Source organism: Desmodus rotundus, chromosome 3 (assembly GCF_022682495.2).
Source record: "Desmodus rotundus isolate HL8 chromosome 3, HLdesRot8A.1, whole genome shotgun sequence".
Classification (NCBI taxonomy): domain Eukaryota; kingdom Metazoa; phylum Chordata; class Mammalia; order Chiroptera; family Phyllostomidae; genus Desmodus; species Desmodus rotundus.
Genome location: NC_071389.1, coordinates 5,615,471 through 5,629,395, shown reverse-complemented (window position 1 = coordinate 5,629,395; position 13,925 = coordinate 5,615,471). Strand labels below are relative to the sequence as shown.

The following is a 13,925-nucleotide window of genomic DNA, read 5'->3' as shown; positions in this document are numbered from 1 at the left end:
GTGTGTCTACCTACGCCTCCATCTTGGTTCTCTCAACAACCAACAACTTTCATTCACAAATTGCAAGACCATCACACAAACCGCTCTCAATACACTTTATTTATGCACGAGTCTATCAAGTTACCCTCCAACTCTCCAACTCCAAAGGTACCCCCACAGAATCATTTTTCATACTCCAGCTGTCCCTTTAGTAACCACCAAAGCATTTAATTTGTATTTTTTATTGGCACTCATTTATTCCACAATTAACAATCAGGCATGTGATAAGCAACATTTTAGCATGACTTGATCATGACTTAATAGTGAAACTTAAAGTTCTATTGTGTCTCAGCAGTGCATTGTTTTGATAAGAATATAGATACTGAATATGCTGACACCCTCAACTCTCCAGCACAGCGAAAGAATCAGAGGGCTCTACAATAACAGCAACTTTCAGAATTATGTATGTGGTCTCAGGCCCTTCACTGGGCACAAAGGGCCTCAAAGTGCGCCCAAGACCTCCTACCATACCTGGCTTTGTTCCCAGCATCCATGAGGTCAGCAATGTCTGTGTAGGAAGTGACTGCCAACTTTGACAGATCCTCAACGTATGGGCCAAGAAGTGGGTGTTCACGTACACGTAAGTTACCCTTGTTTTTTGGATTCAGCAAATCTCGCACTCTTTCACAGTAAATCTCCATGTAGCTCACCTTGAAACAAATTATTAGTGAATTAGGACTTAGGGAAAAAATTCTCTACATTAAGATTTTTTACAGCTTTTATTAAAAGCTCTATAATTAGAGATCAGCCACCTTTACTAAGTGAAATGCCATAGTTCCAGTCCCTTTTACTCTTATTAACAGTATGCACAGATAGCACTGAGTAGGTTAGAACCAGCTTTCTGACTTCAGGAAGGAAAAGGAGGTAAACAGGTTATCTCGACCCACAGTGGTGCTACCTGTCTTAGGCAGAAAAAATATCATTTTTAATAGCAACTTAACAGTTGTCAATATTTTTAAATGTATGCTGTTCTCAATAATTAGGCATTATAGAGAGCCTACTCCAAAGCTTGGAAACAAGATTTCAATTAGTGTCAAAACCAAGGAACAATATCAATATTCCAGAGCAGTTACAACAAAAGAGACTGACAACTCTAATACTTTAAGACTGACTGCAATGTGACTTATCGTGACGAAAAAAATGTGTCTACCAGGAAGGTAAGGGCTGGTCAGCACAGAACCTGATTGTGTGGCCTGAACTATCCAAGTCTTAGAAAGGAAGAAGCCTCAGACAATCTATTAAATACTTCAGGAATTCTTCCTTCTGTCAGCAGGACCATTCCCATCATCGGGATGACTGTGTTAGGCTATCGTTCACGTCACTTTCCTGTCTTCCAACACCATTTATTGAAGAGACTTTGCTTTCTCCATTGTATGTTTTTTGGCTCCTTTATCAAAAATTAGTTGCCCATAGATGCATGGGGTCAGAACACTTTAATACTATTAGTGACTATGAAATTAAATATGAAAAATGGGGGAGTGTGTAAAATAGCTTCATAAAACACATACAAAAAAGTAGAAATGTTTAACAAATAATATATATGTGAAGTAATTCTATAAATCTTTTTTAAAGAAATAGCAATTTCTTTTTTTTAAGGTTTTATCAATCAATCAATCAATCAGTCAAGAGAGGGTAAGGAAAAGAGAAAGAGACACATCAACTGACTGACTCTTGTACATGCCCAGACGAGGACCGATTCTGCCACCCAGACATGTGTCCTGACCGGGAATCAAACCAGCAACCTTTCACTTTTCGGGATGGTAACCGAACAACTGAGCCACACTGGTCAGGGCGATAAACCTCTTCTTAAAAGAGCTGGGCTATACAATGGATAGAGAATAACTTTCCAAGATATAAGCAACTATGAAGGCGGGGGAGGGAGAAGAGATTTGATTACCTATGTTTGCAAAACTTCTGCCTATCAAAAACATGATTAATAATATTAAAGGGAAAGAGTTAACACAAATGAGTAAGAAAAATACTCCAATCCCAACAGGTAAACCAACAAAGGCATCATTTACAAGATATTCAACCACACTAATAATAAAAAAATTCAAATTTAAATGAGTGAGAAATTTTCCCTTATCAAATTGACAAAAATTTAAAAACAAAAGTACTAAATGTTAGCAAAGGCAGAATGAGTGCTTACACCCACCTCATAGGGCTTCTTTCTAAAATTCAAATATATTATTTGACAACCAACATACATCAAAAAAAATAAATGAAATTAAAGTCAGACTTATGAATAAGGATTTAATCACATTATTCATTATAACCAAAACTTAGAAATAGCCTAAAAGTACAAAACTGGGGGAGTGGTTAAGTGATCTATAGCACAGTCATAATTTAGAGTCATTTAAAAGCAACATTCGAGGCAATGGAGTAGGGAGGCCTCTGGTTTTAACTGGCAGGTGTACTCACCTCTACAGAGTAGGACATTTCTTCATTACAGTTGTCATTGATTTTTTCAAACAGCTCTTCACATAACTACATAAACAGAATAACATGTATCAGAGAAGCAATAAGTTACCCAGGATTGCTAAACAAACTAATATGCCTTTTTCTCTTTTTCTTCTCAAAATATTAATAGCATCAAAAACAAAGGTAAATTCTTTGAGTAAAATAAAAGAATAGTTTTAAATACTTAAGAGAAAAGTTATGTCTTTTACAGTGTTTTATCATTAGCACATTTAATTCATGTGAATTCATCTCTTCATACTATGCTAGAGTAACTGTGAGTCTACTATCAGTATTGTTATTGTGGCAGTAAAACTACTATTAAGCTATATTTTGCACATACTTTACTTATTATGATATATAAATTTTATTACTATGTATTGTAAATTACTATGTACATTATAAATTTATACATATATAATACAGAGAGAGAATACATACTACTTGGAGGTGGTAAATGAAGGTATTTTCAAGAATCATTTTGACTCTAAAGCTTCCTCTTTACTTCTCCCTGTCTTAAGACCCAAACCTTTTGTAAAAGGCTAGTCCACTACATGGTGACATTTCTTTTTTTTTTCTTAAGATTCTATTTATTTATTTTTAGAGAAAGGGAAAGGGAGGGAGAAATAAGGAGGGGGGGGACATCAATGTCCAGAGAAACAATGACTAGTTGCCTCTCACACATCCCCAACTGGGACCTGTCAGGCATGTGCCCTGACTGGGAATCGAACCAGCAACCTTTTGGTTTGCAGGATGATGCCCAAACCACTGAGCCACACAAGTCAGGTTTACACAGTGACATTTCTAACAGAAAACAATAATTTTTCTAGATCAGAAAAATTATAAAATTTCATTGTCCCTATCTATCCCTTGAATTTATTTAAAATGTGATATTTGAAAAATAATTAATAAAAATCTATTGAATTTTCATTTGCTATATATTAGCATTAAGGTAATCAATATACATTCAGAAAATGAACTATTTTTTGTGATTCTCTTGAAGTCTAAATAGAATTTAAAATTTATTATAAATGGCAGTTTCTAAATAATAATCACCTTTTTAAAAATTGGAGCTTTTGTATTAAAATAAAATATTCTAAAATTCTACCAGAAAGGAGCCCTAGCTGGTGTGGCTCAGTGGATGAGTGCCCGCCTATGAATCAAAGGGTCGCCAGTTCGATTCCCAGTCTAGGGGCACATGCCTGGGTTGTGGGCCAGGTCCCCAGTAGGGGGTGTGGGAGAGGCAACCACCCACTGATATTTCTCTCCCTCTCTTTCTCCCTTCCCCTCTCTAAAAAACAAAACAAATAGAATCTTTTAAAAAAATAAAGTAAAAAAAATAAAATTCTACCAGGAAAGATATGTTGGTAATTATACAAGAATTCCAGTAACAAATTAAAGGAAAAGGAAGGAGAAACTAAGTGTAGTAATGGGATAAAATAAATGACTATTTAGTATAACTTGGCATAATTTACAATTATTTTGTTGCCCAAGAACTACTGCATAGTAATAGCAGAGACTCTAGAACTATGTTGCCTGCACTGGATTCTGGCTCTGCCACTTGGGCAACTGATATGACCTCCGTGCCTCAGTTTCCTCATGTGTAAAATGAGGGTGACAATAGCACTTACCTCTTAGGGTCACATGAGGAGGATTAGATGAACTAGTATTTGTAAAGCACTTAGACCTATGTGGCACATGGGGAGTGCTTCAGAGTATTTTATGTATTAGTATTTTAACTATTGCTGTTCCTATATACAGAGGACAATCCCAAGTATACAAGACAGGGCAAAAGTAGGTTCACAGTTGTGAGTACGTAAAATATAGTTTATTCTTGTATTATTATTTATTGAGTATTGCATTATTTTCTATATTAACCAGTATAAACCTACTCTTGCCCCACTCTATGTCTTAATACAGACACATGTATTTTTTAGTAATTATTTTTTAAAGATTTTATTTACTTATTTTTAGAGGGGGAAGGGAGAGAGAAAGAAAGATGGGGAGAGAAACGTCAATGTGTGGTTGCCTCTCGCATACCCCCTACTGGGGACCTGGCCCACAACCCAGGCATGTGCCCTGACTGGGAATGGAACTGTACCCCTTTGGTTCACAAGCTGGCGCTCAGTTCAGTGAGCTATACCAGCCAGAGCCAGACATATATTTTTTAAAGAAAAAACATATATGCTAGTATTTCAATATTTTCTAAAAATTTTCTAATCTTTGTTAATAAGTAAACATTTCAATTATATAGCTGAATTCAAAATATAGTCTAATAATCCATTAGAAAAAGTAGCTATTGCTCCCTTATGTATTTTATTCTCAAAATATAGAAATGGTCACACTAAGCCTATAGCAAAAAACAAACAAACAAAAAAAAACCTTTAAAATTAATTCTAAATATCATTAATAAAAGCAGACCACATTCATGTTACTTATTTATTTTTTAAAAGATTTTATTTATTTATTTTCAGAGAGGGGAAGTGGGGAGAAAGAGAGGGAGAGGAACATTGATGTCCAAGAGAGACAGACATATCAATCAGCCAGAAACCCAGGCATGTTCCCCAACATGGAATCAAACTGGCAACCTTTTGGTTCGCAGGTCCACGCTCAATTCACTGAGCCACACCAGCTAGGGCACATTCCTGTTACTTAAAAATAAGTTTCTTCTAAATAACTATGTCACAACTCCTCTCCATTCTCAAAACATACAAAATCAAAAGACAAACTGCTCTTAAAAAAGAAATCTCAAGACTGTTCAAGCTTAAAATGATAGTGATAAACTAATACAATAAAAGGAAAGTGTCTCTAAATAAAGCAATCAAAAAAATCACAATGGCCCTGGCCAGTGTGGCCCAGTTGGTTTGAGCATCGTCCCATAGACGAAAAGGTCGCAGGTTTGATTCCCAGTCAGGGCATATACCCAGGTTGGAGGTTCAATTCCCAGTTGGGGTGCAACTTTAACTATGCAAGAACTATTGTAGAGTTATGAAAAGGCAAACAATCAATGTTTCTCTGTCTCTCTCTCCTCCTCCCTCTCTCTCTAAAAAGCAATGAAAAAAATGTCCTCGGGTGAGGGGAAAAAAAAATCACATTCTTAAGCGGTGACCTTTACACAGAACTTAAAATCAGACAATATTCACTAGGTGTCCCCAGCCTGCTCTTTTACATACTATCTATCTCTTCTAGAAGAAGCTGGTAATGCTATTCAAAAGGTAAAATAGCATAATACTGGATACACAGCAAAGCCTTTATAAAACTTCAACTTTCCCACTTAAAGGAGACATGTACACATGTCAGTCTTTTCCTCTGAGGGAAAGGGACAAGTGATTTACCTCTGTGCATGTTATGACAGTCCTTGAATAAATGTTTGCTAAATAAAAATAATTGTTAAAGTCACTGAAGACTACGGGTAATGATGAACAGAGGATTTTCATTGTTTGTTTCTTACCTGTGGAATGATGCCAGCCTGGCTTTCTTCTTGTTTACCCATCATTGTATAAGACTTCCCAGCACCAGTCTGCCCGTAGGCAAAAATGCAGACATTATATCCCTCAAAGGCATGTAAGAGCATTTCCTTTCCAATGTCATTGTACACACGGCTTTGAGATGCAAAACAGGGATCTTCAGGCTGTAAAGATTAAAAGAAAAAAGTGACACTTTATTCATATTCTTTCCTATGTTTATTTGATTACTTCTATAATAAATACAAGTGTTTTAGAATAGTCACCTAAAATATATTATACATTTTTAAAGTACCCCCTACACATAGTTTATTTTTCTCACTTTTTACACACACACACTCTATTAGCATTATCCATTATCCAGGTCAGCCATACATAAAAATATCTACATGAAATTATCAACAATGATTACATTTCATTTTCCATAACCTTACAAGTATCACTCTTTCATGCATAGGAAGTTCTGAGAAAATTTTCTTAAGAGGAAAATGGGACCAAGATGTCAAATGTCAAGTGCATATATACAGATACTTTTTTAACTCGCTACTGGTATGCGGCTGTATTTCAATAAACACAGCTGTCAGTGAAAAACATGTTTCCAATCCCTTGCCTAGGCCCTTCCCTTGCCAATTAGGCTTTGTCAATAGTTCAAAACATCTCTTATTCCAACAGAAAATAGGGGGGAAAAAGAAGAAAAAAACCCGCCTAACAAAGAAATGCAGAGGCAAACTCTAGTTTAGGTTGAGAAGCCAGCGAGATTGATGGTCTTATACTGACCATTATACTGCAAAGAGCCCCCCTCTCAATTTTCCTAGATGTGAGTAAACTGTTTTCCTCGTTGGACCTGCAGGCTCTTTCAAAACACGTCCAAAACCCTTCAAATACCGTACAGTTCTCCTCTGCTGTACGACAAGTACACTCACCGAGGTGTGAGACCAGTAGGAGTAGTCGAAGCTGAAGGACTTCGGAGCTTCCTTCGGGTTCTTTGGGTTAACAATACCTACAGGATGAAAATGTTTTGATTTTATGAGTCACTTAGTTACATGTTCTTTAGTTCACTATGATGTTATAGACCGTACCAATCCAATCTAAATTCACACCACTGACTCTAAATAGGGCAATCAAAACCAAAAATAATCACATTTTTAATAGGTGGTCTACATACAGAATTTGAGAAGAATCAGACCAATAACATTCACTAAGTGTCACCAGGCTCCAGAACAAAGGCTGGTACACAGCAGGTGATCATTAGGTATTTTATGACTGAACCTGAAGTAAGACAGTAGCCAAAATTTGGAAATGGGCCACAGTACTATTTCAAGGTGCTTCATAAGGCTTCAAATATTTCAACACAACAGAAATAAATATTACTAAATTAGTGGATCAATCTAACCACTATTTGAAACAAACTCTTTTTAAAGCTCTTATCTACTTCAGAAAAGCATTTGGTAATGAGGCATTCATTGGAAAGATAGTCTTATTTCTGAAATCCACAGCTGATAACTAATAACAAATTATCATATACGCATGTGTGTACATTTGTGTATATGAGTGCATACAGTGGAATCACAGACCACTAAATCTTCTGTAGAATGTTACAAACAGTAAAATTACTTTTTGACTGAAAAGCATGACATCTCACTGCCCTATTAACAGTGCTTTCTCATGTGATTAATCCAGTCGCAGCACACTTCAGAGACTGACTGCATGCTGAGGCTTAGCCCCTCTCCCTTTCTCACACACATAAAGCCTTGGCTCTCATATTTCACATGGAATAGGATCCTTATAACATGTGTTCGTGAAATCTCCTCAAAGACCAGACATCCTGACCAATCCACTTCTCCAAGGCAGGGCCACATCCCAGGGTATCAGTGAGATCAGGATTAAAAAATAAATCTATCCAGAGCAGCTGCTGCTCAGGACACAAATAGCAACAGTTGCTATGGTACTTAAGTTTTCTCTCTTGCTGGATTCGGGTACAGCCGCACACTTACGTTCCAACCTCAAACGCTGACAGAATATTAATAAGGCTCACACTGCTCATAATCATGTGACAAGGAGACATGGTTCTAGAAAGAACATCTGCTCACACACAAATGGTAGCATAAGCAAAGAAGAATGTTTCTAACCAAAAGGTACTACAAAAAACCTTAATAGCCAACATTCACAGAGCACTTACTCCACGCTGTAAGTACTTTCTGTATACTAACGTATTTAATCCCCCCAACTACTCAATAAGGTAGATGTTTTACTATCCCCAGTTGACAGATAAACCATCATAAAGAGGTTTAAAGAACTTAGCCAAGACTACAGAACTAGCTGGTGCCAATCCAGGATGTGAACTTGGAAAAGTTTTGCTCCAGAGCCCACACTCTGAGTCAAGACACTTAAATGCTTATTCCCTATATGCAACCATCGCCAGTAAGGCATCTTTATGAATATGCACACATGTATGTATATGTGTGCACACATATATGACTACCTCCCTAAAATTATACTGCAGGCATTGTTTAAAACTCTCCTTACCCATTTAAAACTAGGAACTTGAGAATGACAGTTCTTAAGACATGAGAGACCACATTCAAACTCCACCAAGAAAAGTGATGTTAATGTCATACTGCATGAACCAGACTCCAGGTGCAGTGGCTCAGCAATAATGACAGTGAGGACATGAGATGTAGGATATGACCTCTGAAGTACCTTCACTGCTCAAAAACATGGTTAAAACAAATACTTCTGGGGTGGGGTGGAGGGATGGGGAGAAAAGGCATACAACTGTAATTGAATAACAATAAAAATTAAAAAAAAATACTTCTAACCTCTAGAAAAATATGCTTTCCTAAATCTTTTAAGCCATGTTTCAATCATTCTTTTAGCTACTCACTAATTCTGCCAAGAACAATTTAAGAAACAGCTAGTTTTCAGATCCTACACCTTTGTTTCCTTTTCCTTAAGTAAGGAAAAATAAAAATTACACCATGAAATCAAATAAAATCCTTTTCCTCTTCCTCAATAATACCTTCACCCAGATCTTTGAAACTTCTGAAACTAATAAATTTTCCTAGCTTTTAACTTCAAAACCAAGAGGCCTTTTAAATAACTGACACTAAATACAAAACCCTTTTTTATTTTTAACATAAATAAGTAGATCAAAATATAATTTTAAACTTATTTACATAAGTTATGTCCAACAAGGTTAAATTTACTTACAACATTTAGAAATTCTAAATTCCTAAATGATATTTTTTAAGACACCTTAAAACAACAACAACAAACACACACACACAAGATACCTTAGAACAATGCAAAATTCAATGTTGTTGTTACCTGTTTAAGGGGAAAGTGCAAGCAGAAAGCCTCAGAAGGCATGAGTAATTTCTATACATTAGGTTGGGTGTTACTGGGTTGGCCAAAAAGTCGATATTTTTTTTCCGTAAAATAACATACATTTTTCATTTTCACTAATAACTTTATTGATTTGGATATTTTGAGTATGTCAGCTATTTCTCGTGTGGTATAATATTGATTGTTCTTAATTAACACCTTGATTTTATCACTATCAGCTTCAACTGGTCTGCCCGACTATGGAGCACCATCCAGCAAGAAATCTCTAGCACAAAACGTTGTAAACCACTATTGACACATTTGATCAGTCATGGAACCTTCTCCATATACTAACTACGCTATCTTTTTTCGTGTTTCAGTTCCATTTTTAGATTTCTTGAAATAATAAAGTATAATATGCCAAAAATGCATAATTTCTTCCATCTTCAATATTAAAATGGCTACACAAAAATTCACCAATTATCATAAGTTGTTTTTTTTAATGCACGCTGATAAGACAGCTGTCACAATACAATCTAACAAAACTGTTGCAAATGAAGTTAAACACAACTAAGAGCGACTAGAGCCATCTTACAGGAAAAAAAACCAAACAAACTTTTTGGCCAACCCATTAGTTATAGGGTTGTTTGTTTTACAGTATTCTTTGTATTTTAATATACATTGTATTGTCTTTAATAAACTATTTCCTAATAAAAGATTTTAAAGCCCAGAACTCTGCAAATGAAAAATTTGTAAAAATAAAATACTAATGATAGCACTTGAACTCATCAGAAGCCCTAACTAGTACTTCCATAGACAATGAATTAATGTTTTCAAATATGCCAAAGAATTTTTCTTTCTGAATTAATAAAAATTGAGATCCAACCCACTTACTTTAACCCAACTAAAAAATAGGATCTCTCTAATGACTAATAAAAAAGGTAGGGGAGAGACAATACATTTAATAGAAAGGTTATAGGATTTAGACTCAAAGGACCAGCATCAGTACCTATATATATGGTATCTTTTATTATTCTAAACATATAAACAAAATTAAGAAATATATTTAGATTATTTGTGATCTTGGGTATGGTTTCACTTTTATGTCTTCTTGAAAAATGAGCTAATACCTAGTTCATAGGATTAAATATGTAAAGTACTACACAAATGTTAATTTTCAATAGTAGTTATTTTATGTTTATTTTTAAAATCAATCTTTTAAAGATTTTATTTATTTCTTTTTAGACAGGGGGGAAGGGAGGGAGAAAGAGAGGGAGAGAAACATCAACGCACGAGATTGGTCGCCTGCCACTGGGCCTGCAACCCAGGCATGGGCTCTGACTAGGAATTGAACTGGTGACCTTTTGGTTTGCAGACTGGTGCTCAATTCACTGAGCCACACCAGCCAGGGCTCTGTTTATTTCTTCAAATGAGTCTAAATGCATTTTATTTTTAGACAACCTACATAACATGTTTTTCTTAAAAACAATGCCTCCAAATATATCAAAGTCAAAATAAATGAAGAGCTCAAGACAACATCAGTCCCACTGTCCTACATCTCACGAGTAGATGGAAAGCAGCAGACAGTTATGATGACAAGTGATAGATCCAAACTGCCAAACGTGTTAACATTTTCCCATTTCTAAACCACCCTTAGGGAGAATCACATACGGAGTTGCAGCACCCTCACAGTAGTCCAGCAGATCAACCACGCCATCTGGATTCGTGTTTTCACCAATAAAGAACTGGTAGGTTTTGAAATTAGCCAAGGATATGCTTGATTTGTTCTACATCCCATCACAAAGGTTTTTACTCTTTCTGGTGTCTGTTCTTCAAATATCCCTTTGATTGACTCTATGTAATTTTTGACATGCTGCTTTGCAAATAATGGTTCACGCCAGTATCAACACCAGTGATTGCTGTGCTTTCGGTATCTTTGCCCTTGGGAGTCATCGATGTTACCCTCTGTCCTACTGACCATCTTCCCCTCCACCTCAGGCACAGCCTGTCTACGATCTCCCAAGTCTTGTACATGTCAGAGAACAGCTCCTCGTGGCTGAGGAGGTCTCAGTAGATGAGCATGATGGCGACAGCGGGAGACTACAGAGGTGCTGGGTCTAGGAGGAGCCCAGAGCTTGGAGCAAGCAACACTCCAGGGAAAGGGAGCAGGTGAAAAAGTTTTTATCTTGTTTTTAATCTTTCTCAAGTTTGGTGGGTATAACCGTATTCCACAGTCTTTAAACCAAAATGATAAAAGTTGACTAACTAATCAAATAAGCTAAAGCACAACGTAATAATTCTATTTCCTTGCAAGGGCCAAAGTACTTACTATACCTGGGTCCTTCAGGTGTGCCATCAAACCTTTGGTGCCGCTACCACATTACAAACCCCTTCAGTACACGGACCATGCCTTGTAGATCCTCTATGCTGCCTGCCCTACACCAAATGCGCACTCAGATGAATGTGTCATGTACCACTTTAATTTGATTAAATCCTGTACCATTTTTAGCAGTGGAAGAACAACCAAAATAGTGCATACCAGTGTAATACATACATAAAATACCAGCAAATTTTGTCAACTTTCGCAAAAAGAATATAGGATTGTATTAATGAATGAATACTATTAAAATATTGGACAGTATTAATGCAGTGGTTCATGTATCAAAGTCAATTGAGCTAAAAATAGTGTGTAGGACTTGTTTTTCAGAAAGCATACATATAAGAATGGAATTATATTAATTAATGAACATATCCAACATAAACTGTATTTTCATCAATATAAAATTGTAAAGGCTGTTACAAATGTAGCAAGTCTCCCAGGATCATATGTCATGAGCGCACAGGCTTTGTCTGGGACAAATTGAGGCTGGAAAATTAGAATAGGGAACAAAGGCCTCAAGCTCTACCCCTCCCTTGCCTTGGCTGGAACATCACAGACACGAGCTTCACTAACCACCTGTTCCCCCCCACTTCTCCCTCTCCAATTTCCTGTAACTGGGATGACAAAAAGAAATAGCCATCTGGAGAGGAGAGATAAGGAAGAGACACATTGGCAGTCACCCCACCAGTGTCAGAAGCAGAGGAGCACCCTATACCCCCTTGCAGAAAATATGAAATCTCAAGGCACACAGAGGTATCTTACTATTAAAATTTATTGCTGCAGAATTTTCTCCAGTGTTTCAGATGAGATGAGGTTGTCTTACATAAGGATTCTTTTGTAGGTATAAAAAAGATTCCTGACTTTACACACAAGACACACACACCAAGAGGCTCTGCCATGTGGTAAACACCAAAAGACATAAATAAATGATAATATGCTCAACATTCACCTTCCCAAGTAATTCCCCTGAAACATCCATTCAGTTAGAAGGGTGAGGCACTCAGCACTGGACCCAACAACGCCTAGAACAGAGCAGGGACTCAATAAGCACTGACTGAATCACCGCTGAATGTCATTTACATCCAGGATGGTGCACCACTCAAAAACCTTCAACAGAAACACTCTGTTACTATGGCATCCAACTGGACAAGTCCGTTTTCCTAATCTTCTGCCTTATCTTCCAACAGTCCCCGCCCCTTTGTCCTCTGTGCTTTTACGCAGTGTGCTCTGCTCTCCAAGTGTCCCAAGTCTGAAATTGGCTTCTATGCTAACAATCTTTCAAAAGGAAAGGTTATTGCAAAAGATCTCAAGATCCAATTTTAAAAAGAAAGTTAAACAGCACTTTCATTCACTGGGCACATTTACTGAGCACATTTACTAAGCTCAAACTATGTGCCAGACACTGTGCTGGGGATATAATAGTAAGCAAAAGTTATTTTCACTCTTCTAGAGTATATAACCAATGGAAGAGACAAGACCTATAACCACAGAAAATAAATACATGCTTTAAAATTATGACATGAACCATGCTAGATAAGCACAAAGTTCTTTAAAACATAAACAGGAACATATAAAAGGAAACATAAAAGAGATGGGGGGTTTTTTGAGTTAGTAAACTGATGGGTGAAAACAGAGAAGGCTGGGCTGAAGGGTAAGTTGGAGATAGCTAGGGAAAATGAAGTGATAACAATAACTAACACTTCCTGAAGGCTTACTACCTTCCAAGCACTGTGCTAGAATTACATGCATCCCACTCACTTAATCCTCACAATAGCCTTATGAAGTAGGTGCAATTATTTCCATTTTTCATTTGAAGCACCTGAGACACAAATAAAGGCGCTTGCCCAAGGCCAGAGTCTGGACTGAAATCTAGACTATCTGGTGCCAGGGCTCTGAACCACTGGGCAATATGCATCCCAAGCCAGGGAACTGCATTAGGAAGCCCTGAGGCAAAAAGAGGCATGTGATACCCAGGCACTGGTTTGGCAGTTGTGGTTAAGTGCAGTAAGCAGCGAAGGGTAGAAAAGCACCAAAATCTCAGGGACAAATCACAATGGACTTTAAGGAGCTGAACCCGAGCAATGAGAAGTCACAAGAGTGACTTGATTAGATTTATAGGCTATGGTGTAGAGACTGGATCAAAGGAAGGCATTGATGGAAGTGTGCAGACCAATGACACAGAACCCAAGTTGCAGAGTGTTTGGGAACTTTTGCTTGCCATTTGTATAATGACGTGAGAGCTGCATCTGGCATCAGAAATC

General features: G+C 37.0%; 1 protein-coding gene across 8 annotated transcripts in view; it reads right to left on the bottom strand.

The window, feature by feature from the left end:
- The window catches only part of KIF1B (kinesin family member 1B), a 139,003-nt gene that overhangs the window by 97,691 nt on the left and 27,387 nt on the right, over positions 1-13,925 (bottom strand). For all 8 annotated transcript variants that reach the window (XM_053920170.2, XM_053920162.2, XM_053920165.2 and 5 more), the window contains exons 3-6: positions 6,884-6,960; positions 5,948-6,127; positions 2,461-2,526; positions 511-689 (exon numbers count right to left, since the gene is read on the bottom strand). In XM_053920170.2, the coding sequence (XP_053776145.1) occupies positions 511-689; positions 2,461-2,526; positions 5,948-6,127; positions 6,884-6,960 (502 nt within the window). The remainder of the gene's footprint in view (positions 1-510; positions 690-2,460; positions 2,527-5,947; positions 6,128-6,883; positions 6,961-13,925) is intronic.